Source organism: Acanthochromis polyacanthus, chromosome 13 (genome assembly GCF_021347895.1).
Source record: "Acanthochromis polyacanthus isolate Apoly-LR-REF ecotype Palm Island chromosome 13, KAUST_Apoly_ChrSc, whole genome shotgun sequence".
In the NCBI taxonomy this organism is placed as follows: domain Eukaryota; kingdom Metazoa; phylum Chordata; class Actinopteri; family Pomacentridae; genus Acanthochromis; species Acanthochromis polyacanthus.
This window is the reverse complement of record NC_067125.1, coordinates 21,026,941-21,053,505: the sequence shown is the minus strand read 5'-3', so window position 1 is coordinate 21,053,505 and position 26,565 is coordinate 21,026,941. Positions and strand designations below refer to the sequence as shown.

General features: G+C 40.3%; 1 protein-coding gene across 7 annotated transcripts in view; it reads right to left on the bottom strand.

Annotated features, from left to right (window-relative positions):
• The window catches only part of LOC110968371 (unconventional myosin-XVIIIa-like), a 247,258-nt gene that overhangs the window by 163,176 nt on the left and 57,517 nt on the right, over positions 1–26,565 (bottom strand). For 3 of the 7 annotated variants that reach the window (XM_051958141.1, XM_051958142.1, XM_051958144.1), the window contains 8 exons: positions 16,421–16,508; positions 12,471–12,577; positions 7,979–8,155; positions 7,630–7,840; positions 6,694–6,836; positions 3,304–3,404; positions 2,782–2,845; positions 2,468–2,612 (listed from right to left, as the gene is read on the bottom strand). In XM_051958141.1, coding sequence (XP_051814101.1) covers positions 2,468–2,612; positions 2,782–2,845; positions 3,304–3,404; positions 6,694–6,836; positions 7,630–7,840; positions 7,979–8,155; positions 12,471–12,577; positions 16,421–16,508 — 1,036 coding nt within the window. Of the gene's footprint in view, positions 1–2,467; positions 2,613–2,781; positions 2,846–3,303; positions 3,405–6,693; positions 6,837–7,629; positions 7,841–7,978; positions 8,156–12,470; positions 12,578–16,420; positions 16,509–17,145; positions 17,212–22,331; positions 22,410–26,565 lie in introns of all 7 variants that reach the window. The other 4 variants (XM_051958139.1, XM_051958138.1, XM_051958140.1 and 1 more) reach the window with 2 other exon arrangements.

Genomic DNA, 26,565 nt, shown 5'->3' with positions numbered 1-26,565 from the left:
TAAAGAGGTGATGGACATGAATACATGGTTGACAGGGCACAGAAGCTACTGTGGTGGGTAAAATGATTAAACCAATTGTTCTGCTACATACAGTGCCTATCATAAGTATTCGCCCCCTTTGATGTTTTACCCTTTTATTGCTTTCATAAATCAATCATGGTCAATAAAATTCAGCTTTTTTAACAAAAAAAATTATTGGAAAAAACTCTTTAATGTCAAAGTGAAAACAGATTTCTATAAAGTAATGTGAATGAAAGAAAATTATATAAATAAAAATAATTGTTTGCATAATTATTCACCCCCTTTTTAATTTAATGGTCTAATTCAATAGAGGTCCATCAAATTGTTGCCAATAGTCTCACAATTAGTGATATGAAGATCACCTGAGTGGTGTGGGTGTGTTTCAAGTGATTGAGTTGTAAAACACCTGTGTCTGAAGGGTCCAGAGAGTGGTTGACCAGTATTCCTGGCTACCATTATACCATGAAGACAGAAGAACACTCTAAGCAACTCAGGGAAAGGGTTATTGAGAAGTACAATTCAGGGGATGGTTACAAAAAAATTTCAAAGGCACTGAACATCCCCCGGAGTTCAGTGAAATCAATTATCAAGAAATGGAAGGAATATGGCACTTGTGAATCTGCCTAGATCAGGCCGCCCTCGTAAACTGAGTGACCGTGCAAGTAGGAGACTAGTGAGAGAAGCCACCAAGACCCCTACAACTACTCCGAAGGAGTTACAAGCTTTAGCTGCTGAGATGGGAGAGACTGTTCATGTAGCAACTGCTGCCCGGGTTCTTCACCGGTCAAAGCTTTATGGGAGAGTGGCAATGAGAAAGCCACTGTTGAAGAAAAGTCATATTAGATCTCGACTAGAGTTTGCCAAAAAGCATGTGGAAGACTCCATGGTCAAGTGGAAGAAGATTTTTTTTGGTCTGATGAGACCAAAATTGAGCTTTTTGGCCATCAGACAAGACGTCATATTTGGCGGAAACCAAACACTGCACATCACCAAAAACACATCATCCCCACTGTGAAGCATGGTGGTGGCAGCATCATGCTGTGGGGATGTTTCTCAGCAACTGGACCTGGAAGGCCTGTAAAGATAGAGGGCAGAATGAATGCTGCAAAATACACTGAAATCCTGGGGGACGATCTTTTTCAGTCTGCAAGAGAACTACGTCTTGGGAGAATATTTATTTTTCAGCAAGACAATGATCCAAAGCATACTGCAAAAGCTACACAGGAATGGTTAAAAAAGAACCAGGTAAATGTTCTGGAGTGGCCGAGTCAAAGCCCAGACCTCAATCCTATAGAGAATTTGTGGCTGAACTTGAAAAGGGCTGTTCATGCCCGATACCCGCACAATCTGACAGAGCTTGAGCAGTTTTGCAAAGAAGAATGAAGCAAAATTACAGTGGGCAGATGTGCAAGACTGATTGAGACCTATCCACACAGACTCACTGCTGTGATTGCAGCCAAAGGTGCATCTACTAAATACTGACTTGAAGGGGGTGAATAATTATGCAAACAATTATTTTCATTTATATAATTTTCTTTCATTAACATTATTTTATAGAAATCTGTTTTCACTTTGACATTAAAGAGTTTTTTCCAATACATTTTTGTTAAAAAAGCTAAATTTTATTGACCATGATTGATTTATGAAAGCAATAAAAGGGTAAAACATCAAAGGGGGTGAATACTTATGATAGGCACTGTACATATGTGAATATCTGGTGACGTCGATGGGTTCCAGACTTAAGGATGTTATTGACCGTAAAGGATTTGCAACCAAATGTTAAAAGTGATAAACTGATTTATGTTATTCTGTCCAATTACTTCTCCCTTCAAAAAGTGGAGGGCACATCTAAAATGTGTTGTAATTCCTCCACCATGAACCTAGTTTGGATTTAAATACCCTCAAATCAAAGCTGAAAGTCTGCACTTGAAGCACACCTTGATTGTTTCATTTCAAACCCAGTGTAAAGGTGTACAGAGCTGAAATGCTGAAAATTGTATCAATGTCCAAATATTTATGGACCTGACCGTAAATGATGAGGTTTGCCTCAGCTGTCGGAATATGTTTTAGCAAAAGACAAAGGAAATGACATGCATATATGCTGGACTTTTTAAAATAAATTTCTATTCAGTCTGTTAATTAATTAATCTGGCATTATTTACTGATACACTCAAATAATACACCAAAATAAGTTCAGGAATGAATGTCATGGGTTTTACTTGAGATTACAAGGTAAAACAGGCAATCAAATTGTCTGTGTAGAAGAGGAGCTGGTCCCTAAGTCTGCTCAGCAAATATGTATAATTTTTGGTCACTGTGCCTTTTTAAACTCTGAAATGTCTGTACCCATGCACAGTTTCCATCCTCATCATGCAACAATCGTGACAGTCTTCTTCTATTTCTCAAGATTTGATGTATTTGCAGTCATCCAGATGGGACTTCTTACCTTTAGTGGCCCCTGCAGCACCCAAGTGGTAAATGGCCCCCAAGATGAGCCAAAGTGCCTTCTGCTCTTCACCAGAGATGCCCAACACCTTCATGGCGGCCTGCAGCTTAGTGAACTGCTGCAAGGCTCGCTGCTTGTCTTCAGGCTTAAGAAGGTCAAATCATATCAGACTTTACTGATCCTGGAGGTGAAGGTGAAATGTTGCAGCAAGCAGCTACTTTCACATACTTCATGTACTGATATTTTACATGGGTCAGCAAAATACATCAAGCCCTAAAAACAGACAGATCTCCATCGCCATCTAGTGGTATTACCTTAGACTGAGGGAGGATTCCAAAAGCACTGTTCTCAGCTATGTGGTTAAGGTGGAGTTCAGTTCTGGAGAAGAAACAACATACTGGGATCAGCAAGCTCCTCAGTGTCAGTGAGACCCTGAAGCCTGTTTTCAGTTGTTGTACATGTTGTAATATTGTATAATTACAATAGTGTATTTGATTATCAGACAAAGACTCTGTGCTTTTGTTTGTCTGGGAAGCTGTCGGTACGATTGCTCACTTAACCACGTTTTCAACAACATGCTCAAAAATCTTAAACAGCAATTTTGATAATGATGAACAACATGAAGGTTCTACACAAACAAATTAAAGTGCTATTAAAATGTTGAGAACACTATGGAGGGACCCGAATATCTGAATATTCGGTCGTTACGGTGGTGTCCAAATATTAATTTTGAGATCCGAATATTTGGATCCTTCCCCTAGACAGCTTTAAATACTTCACAGTTATGCTATTCAAATGCTGTATTATATGGAAAAAAGAATCACTAGAGGAGTCACCTCAGGCTGCTATCAGCTCCAGCCATCATGTAGTAAAAGACATTAAAGGTGGATTCCGTCTCAGGTCGCCTGCTCACCCTCAGTTTCTCCAGCAGCATTGTCTAAGCAGGAGAAAAAAACACAAATTTCAGTTGCTATATTAAGTGCTGTCATTTACAGTCAGGTCCATAAATATTTGGACATTGATACAATTTTCAGCATTTCGGCTCTGTACACCACTAAACTGGATTTGGAATGAAACAATGTACACTCCCCTCCAAAAGTATTGGAACAGTGAGGCCAATTCCTTACATAATGCATAATACATACGTGATCCCACCTTTTTAAGGGACCAAAAGTAATTGGACAAACAAACATAATCATAAATCAAATCGTCACTTTTAATATTTGTTGGGAAATCCTTTACAGTCAATAACATCCTTAAGTCTAGAACCCATAGACATATCCAGATGTTGGGTTTGCTCCCTGGTGATGCTCTGCCAGACCTCTACTGCTGCTGTCTTCACTTCCTGCTTGTTCTTGGAGCATTTTCCCTTCAGTTTTGTCTTCAGTAAGTGAAATGCAGCTCAGTTGGATTCAGGTCAGGTGGTTGACTTGGCCATTGTAGAACATTCCAGTTCTCTGCCTTAAAAAAACTCTTTGGTTGCTTTCTCCGTATACTTCAGGTCATTGTCTATCTGCACCGTGAAGTACAGTCCAATGAGTTCTCAAGCATTTGGAAGAATATGAGAGATAATATAGCCCAAAACACTTCAGAATTCATCCAGCTGATTTTGTCAGCAGTCACATCATCAATAAACATAAGAGAACCAGTCCCATTGGCAGCCATACACGCCCACACCATGATACTACCACCACCATACTTCACCGATGAGCTGGTATTCTTTGGATCTTGAGCAGTTCCTTCCCTTCTCCAGACTCTTCTCTTCTCATCATTCTGGTACAAGTTGATCTTTATCTCATCTGTCCACAGGATGTTGTTCCAGAACTGAACTAGCTCTTTCAAATGCTTTTTTTTTTGTGGCTCATTTTAATGTGGTCTTCCTGTTTTTGAGGATCGCCAATGATTTACAGCTAGTAGTGAATCCTCTGTATTCACTCTGGTGAAGTCTTCTCTTAGTTATTGGCTTTCTAAAAGGAGCGCTCGTTTTTGTTCAGTGGGACTGCGCGCGGGACGGTGCGCTTTTTATACATTCAGAGAAACGGTCGCGGTTTGGTCAGTAGAAACGTTGACAAAAATGAGCGCTCCTTTTAGCTTCATGCCGGCGTGCAAACCGAAGCAGTCCAACTGCGATAAATACAGAAAGGGCTAATGTGACTTGAGATAAGCAGAGTTCAGAACAATAGACGAAGCACTGTGGTATTCATTAAAATAATTATTTACCGTTTGGCGTGTAATGTCCCAAGGTGATGATCAGCCGGTGTGCCAGGCAAAGCAAACCTCCAAACTAAGTTTGGACAGGAAGTAGTACCGTAGGAATCCGTCCTCTGACTCCCCTGCTGCACGCTCAACAGACTGACTGAGTGACACTGCTCGGGCCCAAGACGGAGTTCGACTTTGAACGCGGAGTTCGTTTTTAAACGCGGAGTTCGACTTTGAACGCGAACTCCGTCTTTGAAAAACAACTTGTCAACAGCAAAAATGACAAAGGTGTTCCTTAAAAAATAAAGGCGGAGGGCAAAAATGACAAAAGTGTTCCTTAAAAAATAAAGGCGGAGGGATAAAACACAAACGCGGAGGAGAGAAAGTACAACGCGAAGGAAGAAAACACAAACGCGAAGGAATAAAATACAAACGCGGAGGAGAAAAAGTACAACAGGAAGGGATATAACACAAACAGGAAGGATGTCCCCTAGGGGGCTCCGTAGCTTTCACCTCCTGGAGACTGTTCTTGATCTGGACAACTGTTGTGAAAGAGTTTTTCTTGACCAATGAAAGGATTCTTCTGTCATCCACCACATTTGTTTTCTATGGTCTTCTGGGTCTTTTGGTGTTGCTGAGCCCAGCAGTACATTCTTTCTTTTTAAGAAAGTACCAAACAGTTGATTTGGCCTCACCTAATGTATTTTTTATCTCTCTGATGGGTTTGTTTGGATTTTTCAGCCTAACGATGACTTCCTTCACTGATAGTGACAGTTCTTTGGATTTCATATTGAGAGTGGACCATATGTAAATACCACACCTGAAAGGAACTGTTACCTTTTATCTGCTCCTTGTAAATGAAATAATGAGGGAATAACACACACCTGGCCATGGAACAGCTGAGCAGCCAATTGTCCAATTACTTTTGGTCCTTTATAACAGTGGAGGGCACATATAAAATGTGTTGTAATTCCTCCATCATCCACCTGACTTGGATGTAAATACCCTCAAGTTAAAGCTGAAAGTCTGCACTTCAAGCACACCTTGATTGTTAAATTTCAAATCCATTGTGGTGGTGTACAGAACAGAACAGAATGCAGAAAATTGTGTCAATGTCCAAATATTTATGGATCTGACTGTTAGATGGGTGCAGCTGTGATTAGTATATTACTAGGGCAGTGCCCATTGAAAATGTGCCTGTTTGGAACACTGAGTAGTAACAAAAAATAAACAGGATGGTGCTGTCTGTCACTGCAGTCTCAACAAGGCACTCTGGGGTACTTTTTCTTCAACAGTTCATGCAGCAGTTGTACAGGCGTGATTAGACCCTTCCAGTCTGCAGTGCTTACACAGAACCACGTTGTTGGTCTTTGTCTAAATTCACCACACTTCTGATAACCATACGCTTCAGCTTGTTCTCTGGAGGAATCTGTGCTTTGACAAGGTGCAGCGACCTTTGCAAAACACTACTGTCATCATTGATGATATCTTTATGTTGCTTAGTCACCCCTACCCAAGACGGATTCTTAGGGTGTAGACACGCTGAAAACAAAGCTTTGCAGAGGATGCGTGTTGCACGATAAGGCAGGGTCTTTAGCATTTTAATGACAGTGTTCATCTCTTTACGTGCAAAGGTTCTACCAAAACAATTCTACCTGCTATTTTGCAGTAGTACCATCACTGCATCCTGGTGCATCACTGCCCTTAGCATTGCCCAAGAACACAGTGATTAATTTAAAGAAACTGAGCCTTTTGTCTCCTGTAACAGAGGCCAAAACATTATCCAACACTGACAGAGTGCAGTGGAAATAGGTCTAGATATGCGAGACTACCCCAGTCCTAATGTAGTCACTGGCTGCTGTTGTATGATTATTTTTTATGCTTCTCAGAATGCCTTATGCAAACGTCTTCACACTTGCTGCTGTACCTCTAATATACGGACTAGGTGGCCAGAGACTTCTTCATTTATTAGCGAGATGTCTGAAGTTAAAGAGGCGGCAAGAAAAAGGTATGTGCATGTTTGGTACCTGTATGGAAGCGGAGGCCACCTGCCCAGCCTGGTCGAAATCCAGAGACACTACATGGGAGAAGCGGCTGGCGTTGGTGTTCATAGCAGTGGAGCTGTTGCCAAAAGCCTCCAGGATGGTGTACACTGCCTGCCATTTCTCAGCTGTCACCAAAAACAAATTGAGCAGTCTCATCATGTGTTCTCGAAGGTTAGTGAAATGTTTGCAAACTAAGTATAACCAACTGTACACTCAAGGTACATTGCAACAAAACCAGTCATTACCACCACTGTCATATCATTCAGATATGATGTTTTATCTTTTTTTATTTGGACAGTCTTAGACAATACAGGGATGTGTGTCTTCTATTTAAGATTTTGTAGGGAAAAGCACATCCTCCTTTAAGCCATTTTGAAGTGATGGAGAGCACCTCCTAGAACAGAGACTATTACATGTCACACAAAGGCAGCCAATTTGGAAAATCAGCTTTTTCTGAGAGAACCAAACAAAAATAATTGGAATAATATACCCTGAATATTTTACATCAAACTTGAGTTGTAGAACATATTTTCTAACTTTTTCCATCATATTTTGATAGTAATTTTGCTATGCATTTGTCAATATCTACAAATGGAAATTAGCATTTAAATATTTTTTAAAATGTCCGTGTTGATTGACGTGGCAAGACGCATATAAATAAATACTAATGTATGTTTAAAAAAAAGAAAAAGAACAATAAAATGATTAAACTGCTCTGTAAATCTTGTTAGGAATTATTGTGACATTTTTTGGTGTCTTCAGTTTCACCTTTATATAAACTGATTCAGATACTGACTTCCATGCATGATTTTTTTGTGGAATTTTCAAAAAGTCTGGGACATATGTTCAAAAACAAGTTAATTGTCATTTTCCATTTTGCTACTCCTCAGATTTCCTCTATTCTGTCTCTAGGCTCACCAGAGAAGATTTTGCCCGTGCTGCCCGCAATGGAGACCAAGTACTGGACCAGGTGCTGGCAGTTGGTGGTTTTGCCGCTGCCAGACTTGCCCAGCAGCACCACTGACTGATCCTGCCGGGTGGTCAGCAGATTGCGGTAAGCTGACTGGGCAACAGAGTAGATATGAGGAGCAGCGTCCTCACGCCGACAGCCTTTGAACATGTGCATCACCTCATAGTAAGAAACAGGACAGTACACACAGCAGGGAGGGGCACAGAAGAAGGACAAACACAAGAGCAAAGAGGCATTAAAACAACAGTTATCGGGGGTCCTAGAAATATCAGAAAAGTTGCATAATTACGTTCCTACTTTCTCAGAGTACATGGAGGGCGTGCTCAGGGGGTTGATGACCACAATGTTGGGTCCAGCATAGGAGTGGATGAGGTTGCCTCCATAGCGCTGCCGCAGGCAGTGCATCACACTGGATTCATTCAGATAGAGCAGTGAAGCCAGGTCTTCTGATCGGTCATATGATGGAGGGTTGGCCTTAGGATAAAAACATAAACCTTTATAGTTTCATAATCTCACACTTGATAATTAAGCACATTTAGCACATGAGACATTCAATTACATCATCCTGGACTGAATGATGGGTAATATTTTTACTATTCTTGTATGTTCTGTAGATTAAGGCTGCAACTAATGGCTATCTTCATGGCCAAATGATCTGTTATTGAAACAAACAATCAATCGTTTGGATTATGAATTGTATGTGCTAACTAACATAAAGATAATAAATATGTTGAGTATGGAGCTATAATGCTGACAGTAAGTTTTGGCATTGAAAAATGTTGAATTGAAAGTAAATTGAAAGTGAAAATACAAACACTGAAGTTTCAATCTTACTGGCAGTGTTTTCACGGAGCCATAATGCTGACATTGGCATTGAAAAATGTTGAATTCAAAGCAAAAATACAAACATTGAAGTTTCAATCTTACTGGCAGTGTTTTCGTGTGAGGGGCGGGGCTTAAAGCGCGAGAACGCGCTTCTTGGTTTTGAGGAAAGGGGACAGGAGCAGATTGCCCTGTGCTGGCTAACGCCATTTTCGTTTGACCAAGCATGGATCAGAGTTCACCTCAGGGGCGGATTGAACGTTATGTCATTCGGTCGTTTGACCGAAGGGCCAGTCCACATGTGGGCCGGTACGCTGGTATTTATTAAATAATTTTGATTATTGGGCACCCGACCCCCGTATAGCTTATAGGGTTAAGCAGGTGACCCATGTATAGGAGCTAGAATGCAACGCAGCGGCCGGGTTTGATTCCTGCCTGCGGCCCTTTGGTGCATGTCATCCCCGACGTTTCTCCCCATCTCCTGTCCCACTTCACTGCAACTATCACAATAAAAAGGCAAAAAATATATATATTATTTTTATTTGTTAAGCTGCCAAAATATTAAAATGTGATTTATATTCTTCCATCTGCATATTGTAGTTTTTTCTCGATGGTCTTAAAGTGTGTTTCACAGGTAAAATGTTTGAAAAAGGATTTTTTATGGTCTGAATTGTAATCAACTCTATGAGCTGGGGGGGGGGGGGGGGGGGGGGGGGGATTCTGGTCCACAGGTGGGCTGGTCTGGTCCAAAAAGTCCCGGGGCCGAATTTGATTCCCAATCCCGGCCCTGGGACTTCAAAAACGCCAGTAAGTCTGTTTCTCTTTGTACGTATTAGTATATAATATTTTTCCACACAGAACCTCGTGGCTTTAAAACCACTTTAGGCTTCATATTATGCTAATTTAGCAAACGTGCTAACGTTCTCTAAGCTAGCTAATGTAAAAGGGCTTTGACTCGTTTCTACAGACACATTTCCACTTACAGGAGGGATTTTTCATCAACTTAAATATTAATATTAGTATTCAATGTTATTTATTAAATAACCCCTTTAAGCTGCAGTCAATTCCAGCCATTTTCAGTACAAAAAAATCGCTAATATTCTATTTGTAAATAAAAATATGACGAGAAATACAGGGAATATTGGACGCGCATCGCGAGGTGCATTTCCTCGAAAATGACCTATTCATGGATCATATACCGTCTTCAAGACATGTTTTGGACAAAATATTTTACTGCCTTGTTTCGTCTGGAAGTCCAAGGTTGGATTATGGCCGTTTTTTGTGGAATATTTTCATCTGTGTGTAATAATGAACCTGGAAATATGAGTCGCGGTGTGTACGTTGAAGCCGTGTATAGAGAACGGATGGATGGATATTCGTTGTTTGTCGGACAAATGTGTTTATATTACCCGCTGTGGTAATCACATCTGAAAGTGGTTTATACTGGCGGATTCGTGAGAATCTAAGCTTTCCATCAGCGTATAGTGGCGTATAGTGTTTGTATAATTGCGTTTGCAGTTTTAGACATTTAGCAAATTGCTTATGCAGATCTCAAAGTGTACCGTGGGCGGAACACTGAAGCGCAACTGAAGCGCAACGGGTTAAATAACTTAAATATTATTTCGCCACAACTTAGCCCCTCCAGAAAAACGCAGGTAAAAATCTTTGATTCTGCGGGCTAAATCCTTGATTATGCATTAGCTAGCTTGAGAACGTTAGCACGTCTGCTAAATTAGCATAATATGAAGCCTAAAGTGGTTTTAACGCCACAAGTTTCTGTGTGGAAAAATATTATATACTAATACGTACAAAGAGAAACAGACTTACTGGCGTTTTCGAAGTCCCAGGTCCAGGTGAACTCTCATCCATGCTTAGTCAAACAGTCTTACTGGCGTTAGCCAGCACAGGGCAAATCTGTCCCCTTTCCTCAAAACCAAGAAGCACGTTCTCGTGCTTTAAGCCCCGCCCCCCAGCCCCCGCCCCTCACGCGAAAACACTGCCAGTAAGATTGAAACTTCAATGTTTGTATTTTCGCTTTGAATTCAACATTTTTCAATGCCAATGTCAGCATTATGGCTCCGTGAAAACACTGCCAGTAAGATTGAAACTTCAATGTTTGTATTTTCACTTTCAATTTACTTTCAATTCAACATTTTTCAATGCCAAAACTTACTGTCAGCATTATAGCTCCATAGTTGAGAGGCTATTTTTGTAATACTCGCATATTTGTGTTTATGTGAACTGCTGCTACAACACTACAGTTTCTGATACCCAGCTTTGATAAGTGAAATCTTTCGGAGGACGTTGTGCTAGCTAAATGCTCTGTCAGCCATGACAGGTGGATAGTATTGGTGAGCTTTCCAACTAGGGTTGTAACTAACGATGAATCGCCTGAGCACGATACATCTTTAAAAGCAGAAGTGAGCACGCAATGCAACAGAAATCACCGTCCGCGTGGAGCGCGAAACACGGACAGACGTCCGAACTGTATCGTGCATATATAATATATGTACGATGCATCGCGGATGTCCATCCGTGTTCAGCGCTGTGCTCAGACGGTGATTTCTGTTGCATTGCACGCTCTCTTTTGCTTCTGATGGCGTATCATGCTCAGACGATTCATCATTAGTTGCAGTCTTATTTCCATCCATATAATTTTCCAGCTATACTGCCCCACTCCAACTATAGTTTAAAAGAGTTCTTCCTCGGTGCTTAAGCCTGGCAGGGGTCAACTTGGGCCTGGTAGGCTGTGGGTTTTTCAATATACTGGCAGAAGTCATGGTTATATTTTAGATTCATCTGTTTTCATGCAGCTGATTTATTTCTGTTTATTGCTGAGATCAGCAATAAACTTGCTCCATATGTCCTCACACTATGAGACGATGGTGCATGCTTCTAAAATAACATCATGCAGAGCCACACTTCTTCCAGTAAGTTGTAATGCCGACATGTCAGAGCTTCCTGAGTCAGCAGGAAAAATACACATGATGACATCACCAAGTAATCTACAATGAAGTTTGTTGTCAACTAATTTGGTCACTGATTTCAGTGGATGAATCAAATACTCGTTACACCTCTAATATACACACCAAACATTTAATCAAAAAAATAATATGCAGATCCTTCAAAAATAAAACCAATCTTTGGTTGTGGCCTTCGCAGGCACTGAACTAGTCACAGAAAGGCAGTTTACCGGATATAGAAAGCTTAAATTGAACAGAGAAAATCCCTGGACTGTCTAAGGTACAGTGGTTACTGTAAGATGATTCTTGAACAAAACCATGTCTAAGTTCAAGCACTTAAAGTTCAAAAGGGATTCAGCAGCGCTGAGAGCCCTAGGAAAACCTCAGTGACTGTTATCGTTGCTTTATGTGCCAGCTGCACATCAATATCAATTCTGCAGATTTTTGGGTAGACCAATAATCAGCCAAAATAACTGTCACTGTTTAAACTATGGTTTTCTGAGGTTTCATGCTGTTAGAATTGTACAGATAAAATGAAAATACATTTGGGTTTTTTTTGCATTGAATACATCTTAAACTTTAAAATACATCTTACACCTTAAAAATGTGGCCTACTAAGTAAATTTCAACAGTTTACAATTTACAGCTAAATTTCCCAACTGTCATCTGAACTCCTCTCCACCTATTCCATTATTCCTGTGGCTGTCAGTATCCTCTGTGGCCATCTGTGACAGCCTGAACCCATCTGTGAGCCTCTCTCAGACAGACTGAATGACCAGTGGAGAGAAAACCTACTTTGTCAAAACTGACTTAATGAAGGAGTCATCAGTCAAATTTGAATATGTCGAATATGACAAGATAAATTATGAGTCTTCAATTAATTTTTTGATTTGATACATACAACATAATTTTTACAGGATTAAATACATAATATATTGAATTATATGCTTATACTTTAATATATTTTGAAGTGCTGTAATATGCTTTGGAATACTGTAATACACCTTTTCAACATCGTCTTCGTCCACATCCAATACTGTCCCATCATGCTCCAGCTTGATCTTCAATTTGCCCTCTGGCAAGGAGCCAGCCTCTGTCTTCACCACGGTGGCTTGCATAAGAAAAGACAGAACAGACTGTTAGTCCGCTGAAAGTGCACAGAGCCATGTACGTACCTTAGCTACCACTACTACCAGAACTCAACCTTTTGTTCCACTGACAGGAAAATCATCCGATAACCTTCTGCCACTTGCATTGAGCAAAGAAAAAAGTTTCTGGACTGCTACTACAATGAAAGGTTACAGAAACAAAGTAATGTAAGAATTAGATCAGCTCTTCTGTCAAACAGCTGCACTGCTACTACTAGTAAAACCCAAAAAATGTGCAATTAAGAGGTTTAAAGTGATGTTAAATCATTCCCAAAGGCAGACAAGCAACATACCTTTGGAAACATTGGACCACAACTTCACAATGTTCAGCTGTTCAAGTTAAGTCGAGTAAAGCTTTTGAATAGTAAGGCAAGGAAAAAATAAAATCACATGCACGACTGCAGCTGCAAGCAAGACCAAATCTGAAAAAGCATGGACTGGTTAGCTTTTGGTACTATGTTCACAAAGATGTGGCAGCAGTCACATGTTATAGGAAGAGAGAGATGGAAAGATGAGCTTATTAACTGATTATTCAAATAATATTGAATTAAACTGAGCCTCTAATGAATTTGTTATTTGGTACGAACTCAGTAAAAGTCACATTGGACTCCTAATGGGAAAAACTGGTGTTATTAGGAGAGATGTCATACATCCCACTTTGGATGGTGCAGTTCTCTTGTCTAGGAATATGGACAAATTTATTAGAAATCTTCTTCAATGGCTCCCTGTAAAATCCAGGATAGAATTTATAATCCTTCTAATCACATATAAAACTCTTCATGTCCAAGCTCCATCGTATCTTAAAGACCTTATTGTACCATATCATCCTTACAGACCCCTTCTCTCTCAGACTGTAGGTTTACTTGTGGCTCTCAGAGTTTCCAGAAGCAGGATAGGAGGCAGATCCTTCAGTTATCAGCTACTCTGTTGTGGAATCAGCTCCTAGTTTGGGTTCAGGAGGCAGACACCATCAAAACTTTTAAGATTATGCTTTAAATTTTTCTCTTTGATAAAGTTTATAGTTAGGACTGCTCAGGATCACCTAGGTTAGTTATGCTGCTATGGGTTTAGACTGCCAGGGGATTCCCAAGATGCATTGGCTCTTCTCCTCTCCTCTCCTCTCTCTTTCTTCCATACAGTTATACTCCACCAATAGGGCTGGGTATCAATCTAAAAGTTTCAATACCAGTACCAATACTGATACCTTCACTTCGATACCGGTTCCTAAACGATACTTTTTTCGACACCAGTTTTACAATATATACTCTAACAGAATGAAAATTGCATTACACATTACTTTTCACATCTTGAGTTTAATTTTCCAGTGATTTCCAGTGCAAAAGAACATTTGCAAGCAATGTACAGTTCAGTACATACTGAGCCACCTATCGCTTCGGTTCGTAACGTTAGACACCGTAAAAAAACACGGAGGACGGACCGATAGGCATAGTAGGATCTCAAAATTAATATCCGGATACCACCATCACGACCGAATATTCGGATACTCGGGTCCAGCTCTAATCAGTCCCTCCAGGAATTCGCGATGTTACGATCGTACGAATTCACGCGAAATCAACCAATCTCCGCGAATTTTGCACGGCCTGATTAAATTGTGGGGGTGTTTCTGAGTCCCATCAATTCCCGTCTATGCCCGCTACATATTTAGGCTACGTCATATTAAACCAGTATCTGGCTCCTGCTAATGTCCCACCATGGTGTGCCAGCTTTTGTGGAAATGGGCTGGAACGTTTAATACAGTGGGTATGGAAAGTATTCAGACCCCTTGAAATTTTTCACTCTCTGTGTCATTGCAGCCATTTGCCAAAATCAAAAAAGTTCATTTTATTTCTCATTAAAAACTGAAATGTAGAAATTTTTGCAAATCTATTCAAAAAGAAAAACTGAAATATGACATGGTCATAAGTATTCAGACCCTTTGCAGCGACATTCATATTTAACTCACATGATGTCCATTTCTTCTGATCCTCCTCAAGATGGTTCTGCTTCTTTATTGTAGTCCAGCTGTGTTTAATTAAACTGATTGGACTTGATTAGGAAAGGCACACACCTGTCTATATAAGACCTTACAGCTCACAGTGCATGTCAGAGCAAATGAGAATCATGAGGTGGAAGGAACTGCCCAAGGAGCTCAGAGACAGAATTGTGGCAAGGCACAGATCTGGCCAAGGTTACAAAAGAATTTCTGCAGCACTCAAGGTTCCGAAGAGCACAGTGGCCTCCATAATCCTCAAATGGAAGAAGTTTGGGACAACCACAACTCTTCCTAGACCTGGACATCCAGCCAAACTGAGCAATGGTGGGAGAAGAGCCTTGGTGAGAGAGGTAAAGAAGAATCCAAAGATCACTGTGGCTGAGCTCCAGAGATGCAGTCGGGCGATAGGAGAAAGTTCCACAAAGTCAATTATCACTGCAGCCCTCCTCCAGTCGGGGCTTTATGGCAGAGTGGCCCGACGGAAGCCTCTCTTCAGTGCAAGACACATGACAGCCCGCATAGAGTTTGCCAAAAAACACATGAAGGACTCCCAGACTATGAGAAATAAGATTCTCTGGTATGATGAGACCAAGATTGAACTTTTTGGTGTTAATTCTAAGCGGTATGTGTGGAGAAAACCAGGCACTGCTCATCACCTGCCCAATACAATCTCTACAGTGAAACATGGTGGTGGGAGCATCATGTTGTGGGGGTGTTTTTCAGCTGCAGGGACAGGACGACTGGTTGCAATTGAAGGAAGGATGAATGCGGCCAAGTACAGAGATATCCTGGAGGAAAACCTCTTCCAGAGTGCTCAGGACCTCAGACTGGGCCAAAGGTTCACCTTTTAACAGGACAATGACCCTAAGCACACAGCTAAAATAACAAAGGAGTGGCTTCAGAACAACTCTGTGATGGTTCTTGACTGGCCCAGCCAGAGCCCTGACCTAAACCCAATTGAGCATCTCTGGAGAGACCTTAAAATGGCTGTCCACCAACATTCACCATCCAACCTGATAGAACTGGAGAGGATCTGCAAGGAAGAATGGCAGAGGATCTCCAAATCCAGGTGTGAAAAACTTGTTGCGTCATTCCCAAAAAGACTCATGGCTGTACTAGCTGAAAAGGGTGCTTCTACTCAATACTGAGCACAGGGTCTGAATACTTATGACCATGTGATATTTCAGTTTTTCTTTTTTAATAAATTTGCAAAAATTTCTAAATTTCTGTTTTTTTCTGTCAAGATGGGGGTGCTGAGTGTACATTAATGAGAAATAAAATGAACTTCTTTGATTTTGGCAAATGGCTGCAATGACACAGAGTGAAAAATTTCAAGGGGTCTGAATACTTTCTGTACCCACTGTAATTAATTTCGGAATAAATATTGTCAATTACAGTGTTGAAAGATCTTCTACAAGCTGGAATAAATGCAGCTTTTTAGCAATTGTCACTGTCTCCTGCAATTTCATCGCAACAAATAAGCTTAAAACATCGCAACTTTTAGTGCAATTTTTTTAGAAAAGCTGCCGCGAATTCAGGCATTTTTGGCCGCAACAATCACGAAAAATGCCCGTGAAATCCTGGACAGACTGTCTAATAAATACATTCATATATTCATTATAATCACATTATCTTTGATGTGACACTCAAATGGGAAATTGTTAAAAAAAAAAAAAGATAAATACAATTTTATTTCCTAGTTACTATTTTTGAAGGCCACAAAAAACAGAGCTTAAAATTTATGAGATTTGAAAGAGATAAGCATATAAAAGATTTAACTATATGTGTATAAAAACAAAGAATTTTATTTTACCCAGGGAGAAGCCATCCTTGTGGACAAGCCAGACTTTCTCAGATCCATACCAGGCCTGCTCTGCTGCAATCTGCTCTTCTGTCTTCACCTGAAAAGACAAAGGTTAAAATTACTAGGCAGCAAAGATGAGGAAATAATAAGAATCAAACCATGGGCCACTTGTAGTCACACTGGGTTGGTCTGAAACCACCATTATTGCCAGTTTGATACCAGCACATGCTGAGAGGTTTGAAAGGAAAAGCTTGTCAAAATGAAGACCATGCAGTTCACTGGGCACTCCATGCTCCTCCAGGGTGGTGTGTGGCTATGGGTGAGTTCATGTTTGTGTGTGAGAAACTTCAAAACTGACACATGTCAATATAACAAGCCTCAGCGCTGGGTGAGGGGAGATTCAATGGTGACCGTGGCAATCAAAATACCAGGAAATAGCTTGGTTCAGTGAACACAAAGGAAAGAAACATGAGGAGGGAACACAATAAAAAATAAAGAGAAAAAATATGAACAAAATAAACACATTTTTTAAATATGTGGAAAAGATTTCACAAATGTAAGGCCAAGACACAAGTCATAACTATTGATGGCAATAGACAAAATTTTAATGGGAAACATGAACAACACACAGTTCACTTTGCAAGCAAAGGGACAGAGCACAACACTCCACAATTCAGGGTGATGATGGGACAAGCTGGTGGTTAAATAACACTCAGGCACAGTGCAGGCCACACCTGTGATTGCTTAGCTGCAGCATGAGAAGCTTGGAGGAGTGTAAAAGGATCCTCTTCCACGGATCCCTGGTGATTTTGCCAGCATGAAGAGGTCAAAAGTCAGTGTTATATATGATCACCATGTGTCATACAGACACACACATAAAGACAAAGAGTTAAAGTAAAATCGATAAGCAGACAGATAAATTGAAGTATCATCTGCATAAATGTAGATTGTGTCAAAGCATCTGAACATCCAAACAAGGTGAGGGTCCTCTGCAACAGGAAAAAAGAGCTAGTTGAGTAAATAATGTAAGACACAGGATCTAAGACATATTAAGATGAATGGCCACTGGTTGCCTGTGGAGTTGGGTTTAAATAGCTGAGCTGCTCGTACAAAGAGTAGATGAGAACAAGAACTACAGTTTCTTTTTGGGGGAAGATACGGGGTTTTAAGGGTTCAAATGTCTGTATTAGTAAATGTGTGTGTTCGTAAATCTTCCTTTTGTATGTTGAGCACCTAATTCAGCAGATATAGCTCTTATTCCTTCTTCTTGTATAACTAGTCTATCCTATTGAGGGAACAAATGAACACTCTGGAAAATGGAAAAACAAGCTGGAAAATGAAATGACTACAAAAAATAAGCAAAATGAAAAAGGGCATGAGCAGGATCAAACATACCTTACGTCAAAACTAATGTTTCTCCATACAACCTATTTGACAGTCTTTAATATTAATTTGGTATGGAATAAGTGGCCTTGTCAAGGCAACATACAACAACTGTGCCAGAAGTGTGCTGATACCATTGGTATAACTGGAGCAGACTTGAATTGCTCCTCAAATCCAGGAATAGATCCCACTACAGGTTGTGATACCCATCAGGCATAAACTACAAAATTGCTAAAACAAAAAATTGTTGATATGAAGTTGTTTGAAGTATAGGGAAAACAGAAATCAGGCAAAACAGAGCCTTCTTATCAGTCAGCTCCATGTAAATGTTATTGTTGTGCTGTTCCTAAGAGAGCTATTATCAAAGCTTCAAAGTTGATGGAGTAACAGCATAGTAATAAGCAACCATGCTGTTAGTTCTTTTATTAAAAAAAAGGTTTGTTTACAATTCCCCGAAAAGTTGATTTCAATACAAAGTTCACAGAACCCAGACTTTGTTAAACTTAAGTAAACTAGAACATGTAGGTATTCTGAGTTAGATACAGATCATACTAGCACCAACACAAAACAGAAGGCACGACAGGCATCCACTCCAGAGGAAATCATAAGCAATACAATCTCAAAGGTCAAACAACAAAAAATTACAGTGGAATCTTTGGGAAAAATAATTCAATCTTTAGAGTCAGATTGAACTAAAACGAAGGATCCAAGAAAACTGATCGATTTGCTTCTTTGTTTCTTCTGACAGTCAAATAGAAGTATTTTTCTGCTGATAAAAGTTGTTTAATGTGGCTGAAGCCATCTTATTACAAACAAAAAAAAAGTCAGGCGTGGTAAATGTATGTAAGAGCATAATGACTTGTTTGGGAGGCCTAAAAGTGCATATCATTGAGCAGGAATAACAGTCTTAGAGAATTTTTGAACATTTATGTAGATCAGAATGCCCCCAAGCCTCAGAGGGATGGTAAATATTTCCTAATCGGGTTCAGTTCCTGACACTGACAGAACATGTAAAAAGGAGTTCAATAGAAGTTTAGCAACTGAAGATGTGCAGCAGGCTTTCCAAAATACATACAATGGCAAAGTGCCAGGGCATGACAGCCTACCTATTCAACTCTGTAGAAGGTCTTATGAAAGATTACTAGTTCTACACTTGCATACATATGACAGATTTTATCAGAATGTACTGCTTTCCTTGTTTGAAGTTGGAAATGATAATGCTATTGCTGAAACCAGGCAAACCTTCCACAGAATGTTCCTCATTTAATCCAATAAGTCTAATTTGATCTGTCTCAAAGATCTTTTGACAAGTCTTAGCAGTAGGGAGATTAGATCCTTTTATACGATGTCTAGTTCATGATAATCAGAATGTCTATGTGTACAAGGTAGGGATGCAAACAATTAATCGGTTATCGATTAATTGTCGATAAGAAATTACTCGATTAAAACTAGAAAAGCACTCAGAGAGTGCAGACCTCCGCCAAGGATAGAGAGGAAAACAGGAAACCCATGCAGTAAAGGATCATGAGTTGGAATCGAACCTGCGTCTCTGACACAGTTCTGTTTATGAATCACCTTCTTAACCAGTTGAGCTATCTGGACACCTTGCTCCAATTTGTTGGACGACAAACTAACCTATGATGTTTTTTGTCATATTTTGGACCACATACTAAAACATACTAAAAAATTCAAAGTGATCCAGAATCCTTTCCGGATTGCCACCAAAATTAAATCAGCACCAACGGGTGACGTCACAGTTAGTTTACACCTGGCTCTGACCTACGCGCACGGGGAGAAGACTTTTGACCCTTTGTGGGCGGATACCAGTGCTCGCCACAACCTCCCTATGATTGGCTGTCTGCGACAGCAAGAACTCACCCCCTATGTGGGATGCCACTGTATACAAGAGAGGAAATGACACAGTCCGCTGGAGCCCCTTTGATGCTGCTGCCGCTGTTCTGCTGTGCCCATGGACTGCAGCTCCGCCGAACACACACAGAACAGAGCCCGGATCTCCAACTGCCGGTGGGTGAGTGTCTCCACGTATTTCTGGCTCTAAACGGGAGGTCTCAGTGCTCTATTGCGGGGTTGTCAGCCTTTAGTACAGCGATTAGACGTTAGTTAGCTCCATTGCTAACGGCAGTTACCCAGGTGGACTGACCGGAATCGGCCCAGAAGCCCAGCGTGTCTACTCCAGTGATTCTGACTCTTAAACTCCATGTCAGAGCTCCACGAGGCTCCTCGCACGTGGAGACACTGCTACGCGCGCGCAGTGTTTTTTGCGCGTGGAGACATTGCTACGCACGCGTGGGGTACGTGTTTCACGCGCGTGCGCAAGAGAGTTACGTGCGCGTGACTTTTGACACAATTATGGCACCATAGAAGCTGGCCTCTGATGACAACAACGAGACAAGAGAAGCAGTAAGCTGGCAGGAAGAAGAGGACAAGACGGAGTTCGGTATGGAACCACTTTAAGTTGGTTAATGACGACAAAGACGCCAAATGCACAATCTGTGGAAGTATTTTAAAGTACAACTCCTCCACAACTTCGCTAAATTATCACCTCAATACGTCACATTCAAAAAGAAACCGTCGTTAAGGGCCAGCTGCAGGGTGTGAGCGAAACATGGAACTGAGTGCCATGTCGATATGCTCATATTTTTAAACAAAAATAGATAAGTCTCAAACTTTGCAATGAGGAGCACCATGGCATGGATGTTTTTGTTTTGTTTATGGGCACATCCATTATTCTCAGGGATGTTTTTAGTTGTTTACAGGCAGCCTGTATTTTAAAGTAAAGGAGGATTATAAATTGTGCTAATAGTCCAATTGTGACACCTTAATTTCTTTTCAGAATTTATTTTATGTATTTTATTATAGTGCTAAATAAGAGACAGTGCACTAATTTATTTTCAAGTTAAAGTCACCTTCATTTTGTTCTATTTGTTTTGCTTCGAACAGACAGTGCACTTATTTATTTTCACGTGTCAAGTAGCCTTAAAGTAGCCTTGTTATTGCATTGTTCCATTTGTGAATGTGTTGTTCCCTGCTGTTAAGAATAAATCTTTTATTAAGGAATATGATTTACATTTTCTCTTTCATAAGAAAGATAGCATTTTAGTAGAAAGGAACCTATTGATTCAGAGGGAAATTCAGCTTTGCAGAAAAATTGCTGCTTATCAATTAATCGATCATCGATCGATAAGATGAAACAACTATCGATTAATGAATTACTCGATAATTTGCATCCCTAGTACAAGGGTTCCTAAAATAATCCACACAGCATCTATACAGCAGTATTATCACTCCACTGTATCACTGAATGCTTGACAGGCCTTTGATAGAACAGAAAGGCATTATTTATTTAATGTCTTCCTTTAATAGATAGATTGTATATAGGAACCCAGTAGCAAGAGTTTCAACACATAGTATGGTAACTAAATCAATTGCTTAGACAACATTGATTGATAACATTGATGACATTTGTCACCACTGTCCTGCAAACTGGCCACAGAAGCCCTGGCTATGGCCTCAGACCCAAGAGGACAGGAAAATAGACTACCTGTACATGCTGACAGCATGATCCATTTAAAACCATTCATCAATCAGTATCCCAAACTTAATACAGCAGATTAAATTGTGGGAGCAGGTGAAATGTTTACGGGTCAATGAAACCAAATGATTGCATAACAACAAAACACCACCAGTGTCAAGATTCACCACGACTCAATAAGTGTGGTAGGAGCATGTAAACGTAAGAAAAAGCCATACAAACTCACACAGATACTACGTTGACAGTAAACACCATACATGCCTATGCACGATGCCCTCAGAACAAAGATATATATAGTCAATGCAGATCACTTCTATCAGTCTCATTAAAAGGAGCATTTACACCATGTTACAAATTGTAGCTCGTGATGACAACACGAGACAGATGCCATAAAACTTTTGAACAATTCATCATGTAAGATGCAAAAAAATAAATAAATCAGGAGGCAAAAAAGTCAGCTACTCCAAAAAAAAAAAGGAATGGCTAGTTTCATCTCTGTGCTTAGACTATTTTAGCACAAAGACTGAAATCAAAGCTGCTAGCTGACATCTCTGCAAAAGAAAAAAGAAAACTACTCAATAAAAAAGCAAATGCTTCCCTCAAGTTCATTCTTTACAGCTTAAAAAAATGTCTTTATAAGCATTTTGACAAAACAAAAATTATGATGACAGTAAGTCTAACAATAACTAATAAAGATCTTAAATGGAATCTGAGAGTGTGACTCTAAATAGATTTCAGGCTTTTACCAATGCTAAAATACAAACAACACATTCTCTCAGTTCCATGTGAGTCAGGCGCTGATTGGGTTAATGCCTTTAGCCTGTCAGCTTAATGCAGCTGCACCATAATACAGACTTTGGGAATTTTAGACAGGGAAAATAGTGAAAAGGGGTAAAGTTAAAAGGATTCCAAGCCTCAGACTTCAACAAACCACACGAGTACAAATTCCTGGAGGCCCAGAGGAAGACTGGAGGTCTGTGGTACCTGAAGTGAGCCCTGGGGCTGCAGGGCTGCAGGGACGGAGGCTTGGACAGAAGATGAAACACTCACTGCCGGCTCCAGCTTATCCACAAAACAGCCACAGAAACGACAGCCAGCAAAAGCAGTGTGAGTAAGACATGGAGTCAAGGAAAGAGAACGAGGGGAAGAACAAGGAGAAAAAAGAGACAAGGTCAACATGGAACTTCAGATGAAGAAACCGCATTGCACAAAAGCAACAAAAACAGAGAATGGACAAGTAAAAATGGCTTTACATTGACCAAACATGGGGCGTAGATGATTTCAGTGACAAAAAAAAATGTTTTTAGAAATGTAGATCAGTTTAAACAGACAGCTATTGTTAACTGGTAGGGGAAACATTAGTAATATTTTACTTGAAAGGGAATGTGGTACAAAGCTGAAGAGCAGTAGCCTAGCCGCGCTAGACAACCCACGGCAACGAATTTAATTCTCTGCCAGGGTGGGTCTAGTTACCCTCCATAAGGCTCGAGGTTGGATTCTCCTAAAACTGGCCGGACGAATCACCATGAAGTGTAGAGTCAGAAGGGGGGCGTAACAAAGTGACGACAGAGGCGCGACGATTCTGACAGAAACAACTGGCGCACAATAAACAGTTATCTTTCGACTCGGCTTTGGCCACAGCCCTTAAAGATTTGAAGCTAAAATTCAACTTGAAAGATAAACAAAGGACGGCACTGAAGTGTTTCATTGAGAAGAAAGACGTATTTGGACTTATGCCGACGGGATATGGCAAATCCTTAATATACCAGTTGGCTCCACTGGTTGGGAAGCTAATGGGACTTAGCCACAATCCGCCGGTGCTCCAAGAACTACATCAGCCTATTCGTTGCGCTGATTGGTTGTATACCTACCCAATTGCTGCAGAGTGATTTGAAAGACAACCTTTTAGCCCGCCTCCTTCCCTGTCTAGCGTTCCTAGACCCTTGTGTCTTAAGAGCTGGGTCTAGCGCAGCTAGGCTAGAAGAGCAGAGCAGAGTGGAGTGCTGTCAAGTGCAAAGAATAAATCATCACCAGAGAAGTACTAAGCTTTTGAGAAGATCAGTTTGATTGGTCCAGTTTGGGGCTGCACAGTGGAGTAGTGATTAGCACTTTCATCTTGCAGCAAGAAGATCCCTGGTTCAAATCCCGGCCTGGGCCTGGGATCTTTCTGCATGGAGTTTGCATGTTCTCCCTGTGGATACGTGGGTTTTCTCCGGGCACTCCGGCTTCCTCCCACAGTCCAAAAATATGCTGACGTTAATTGGTTACTCTAAATTGTCCGTAGGTGTGAATGTGAGTGTGATTGTTTGTGTGTATATGTAGCCCTGTGACAGACTGGCGACCTGTCCAGGGTGTCCCCTGCCTTCGCCCGAGTCAGCTGGGATAGGCTCCAGCCCCCCCGCAACCCTAGTGAGGATAAAACGGTGTATAGAGAATGGATGGTTGGATGGATGGATGGATGGTCCAGTTTGAAAAGTTTATGAAGAAAAGTGATGTTTTCAGAATGGCTTGTACCTCAGTCAGAATTTTACTATATTATCTGATCAAATAGGATGCAGTGGATCAGGCCCAGAGTTTAAAAGGTAAAAGCTGGTTCTTTGGCAAGTCAATGTCTAAGGAGCATTTTTGCAAGAAACCTTTCATCATAGAGAATATCATTTTTCAGATGCATGCTCTGCTAACATTAAATGAGCCCCTGAGCTTACAAATTTGAAAACCTGTCAGATATTTAGTAGTTTAAATATCAACACTTTCTGAAGTTGATTTTGGACAAATTCAGCAACTGTAGCTCTGTCAGGTCTACTGTCTGCTACATAAATACCAGTAGGCCAGTATTATTAATTTTGTCTCACGGGTTAGCATAAGAGCTAACATGGAGAGAAAAGTGTTATCATTATAAAGTGTTTATCCCAGTAAACCAGCATTTAAACTCTTACTTTACAAGACATCTTGTTGAAGAGTGTTGGTCTAGAAATTATGACCTGAACATGGACAATAAATATTTATACTAAGAATAAAATGATTTAAAATGACAATCCTTATCTTCCATGACTGAATCAATTCACAAATGTTAAAGATTAATTTTTGCAGTCAAGATAAGAGATGAAGGAATTTTTATTTTTTTTTGTCATTTAGTCAGACGACTATCATCAAAATCAGCTTGCTTAACTGTCTGTCTTGGAATCTTTAGGCGATGGAAGTTTTTTAATAAGTAATTTGGACTTTTTGGGGGTTATTTTAGGTTATGACAATAAAGAGACAGAAAGTAGAAGAATTACATGCAGTAGGCCAGTATTATTAATTTTGTCTCTGCAAATGCGCAATGGTTCACGGTTAGTATAAGAGCTGGCATGGAGAGAAAAATGCAGTTCAAGACTCTATATGCAGATGGACAGCACAGCAGGGTGATTTACAGGGGCACTGAAGATCCTCATCAGGCGTCGCTGAGCCTCCTCAGTGGGACTGAGCGATGCCTCCTACAAGGTAAAGCAGCAACAAATTGACTTTGGGACCACTGACAGACATGAAGCAAAGCCCATGAGCACACACAAACATAAAGCTACTAAACACATGGATATGTGATTTATGCCTCGGGAAATAAAAAATGTATCTGTGAGCAACAACTATCTTGACACACACACACACACACACACACACACCATCATCAGCATCACAGTAGCAGTCTGAATTACTGTGGCAGTCCGATTAAAGATTGTTAGTAGTACTATGAATTAAAGTGGTCCAAACAGCATGCTCATCACAAAACCAATGTATCCACACACACAAGCACAAGTTTAAAAAACAAATCGAGCATGTGAAAAAAAACTAAACTAGAGCCACCATACATTTCACTGAGCTTAAGCAATGTTCTATAAAAATGGCCGACAATCATTGCTGTTTTCAGCCTTTCTGCTAAAGATTTTAAAACTCATGTAATCATCATGCCAGCAACACAAAGACAATACAAGAATGTATATATTTTATTCAAAACTAAAGAAAAATGCAATTGAGTTGGTGGTAACCCTTAAGAATCCATCAGCTGGTTCTCAGAGTTAGTGTAGTGCTCAGTGGCAGCATGTGTTTTCCATCCATTCATTGTCTACACACTCATTACTCTTCATTAGGGTCATGGGGGGCTGGGGTCTATCCTAGCTGACTTATGGTGAAGGCAGGAGGGTCATTCCAGGTGAAATGACCAGATATTCCTTGGGGGTGTTGCTGCACCATTTTCAAATTAGTCCTAAATTTGCATGCCATTAGATAGTCACAAAAGTACTTTCTATGCAAAATTGTAGGTCTGTAGCTCTAATAGTTTTCTGAGTTGTGGGGGTCTGAAATTTTCAGAATTTGGGCTATAAAAAGCCTCGCCAGCATTTTTTGCATCTTTAAGTGGTTATTTCTCAGCCTCTAGACATACCAGAGAGCTGTGAGTTGGTAAACAAGGCCTCTGCATGTAGCTAGTGCCCCACAAACATCCCCAGGTGTTTGCCTACACTCTGCAGGCCATGGGTTCTTGCTAAAAGTGCTAAAAAAATTAAGAGATACTACTCACGAGTGGTGTTTGGGACCTTAAAAGTACTAGAAACACTGCACAGAAGTGTTCCAACACCCCTGGGTTCCATTCTACACAAGCTTGTGTGATAACTTAGCAAACTGGAGCTTTCTAGGGAAAAAGCGTAATGCCCTTTTTGTGTCACAAGGTCTAGTTTAGAGCCATACCTGTAGATATCATGACATGTTGACACCCATTTGCAATGCATACATGTAATTATAACATACACATACAAATTACATGTACTAACTTGAATTCAGGGAGCTCTGTAGTAGTTCATGGTTGATTAATTAAAAAAAAAAACAATAATGTTGAATTTTACAGTATCAGTGCAGTGGGCTTAAACATGTTAAATTTAATTGTACAAAGTCATGCTACAACCAAAAGAACCTATACCTAAGTTATAACTTGGGTATACCTAAGTCCATTACACTTTTTGAAGGTAGTCACCTTTAACAACTAACATTTCAAAAAGAACAAAACATACATAATACTACCATTGCAATGACTACTAATACTTGTATCCCAATTTAAAGTACTGAAAAGCAAAAAAGAATTTTGACATTACCCATGCCATTTTCAGTAAGAATATCTCAGTAACTACAAATATAACCCTGCTGCTTTTTTGTACAGTGATAGAAGACAGATGGAACTGTCTTGTAGATA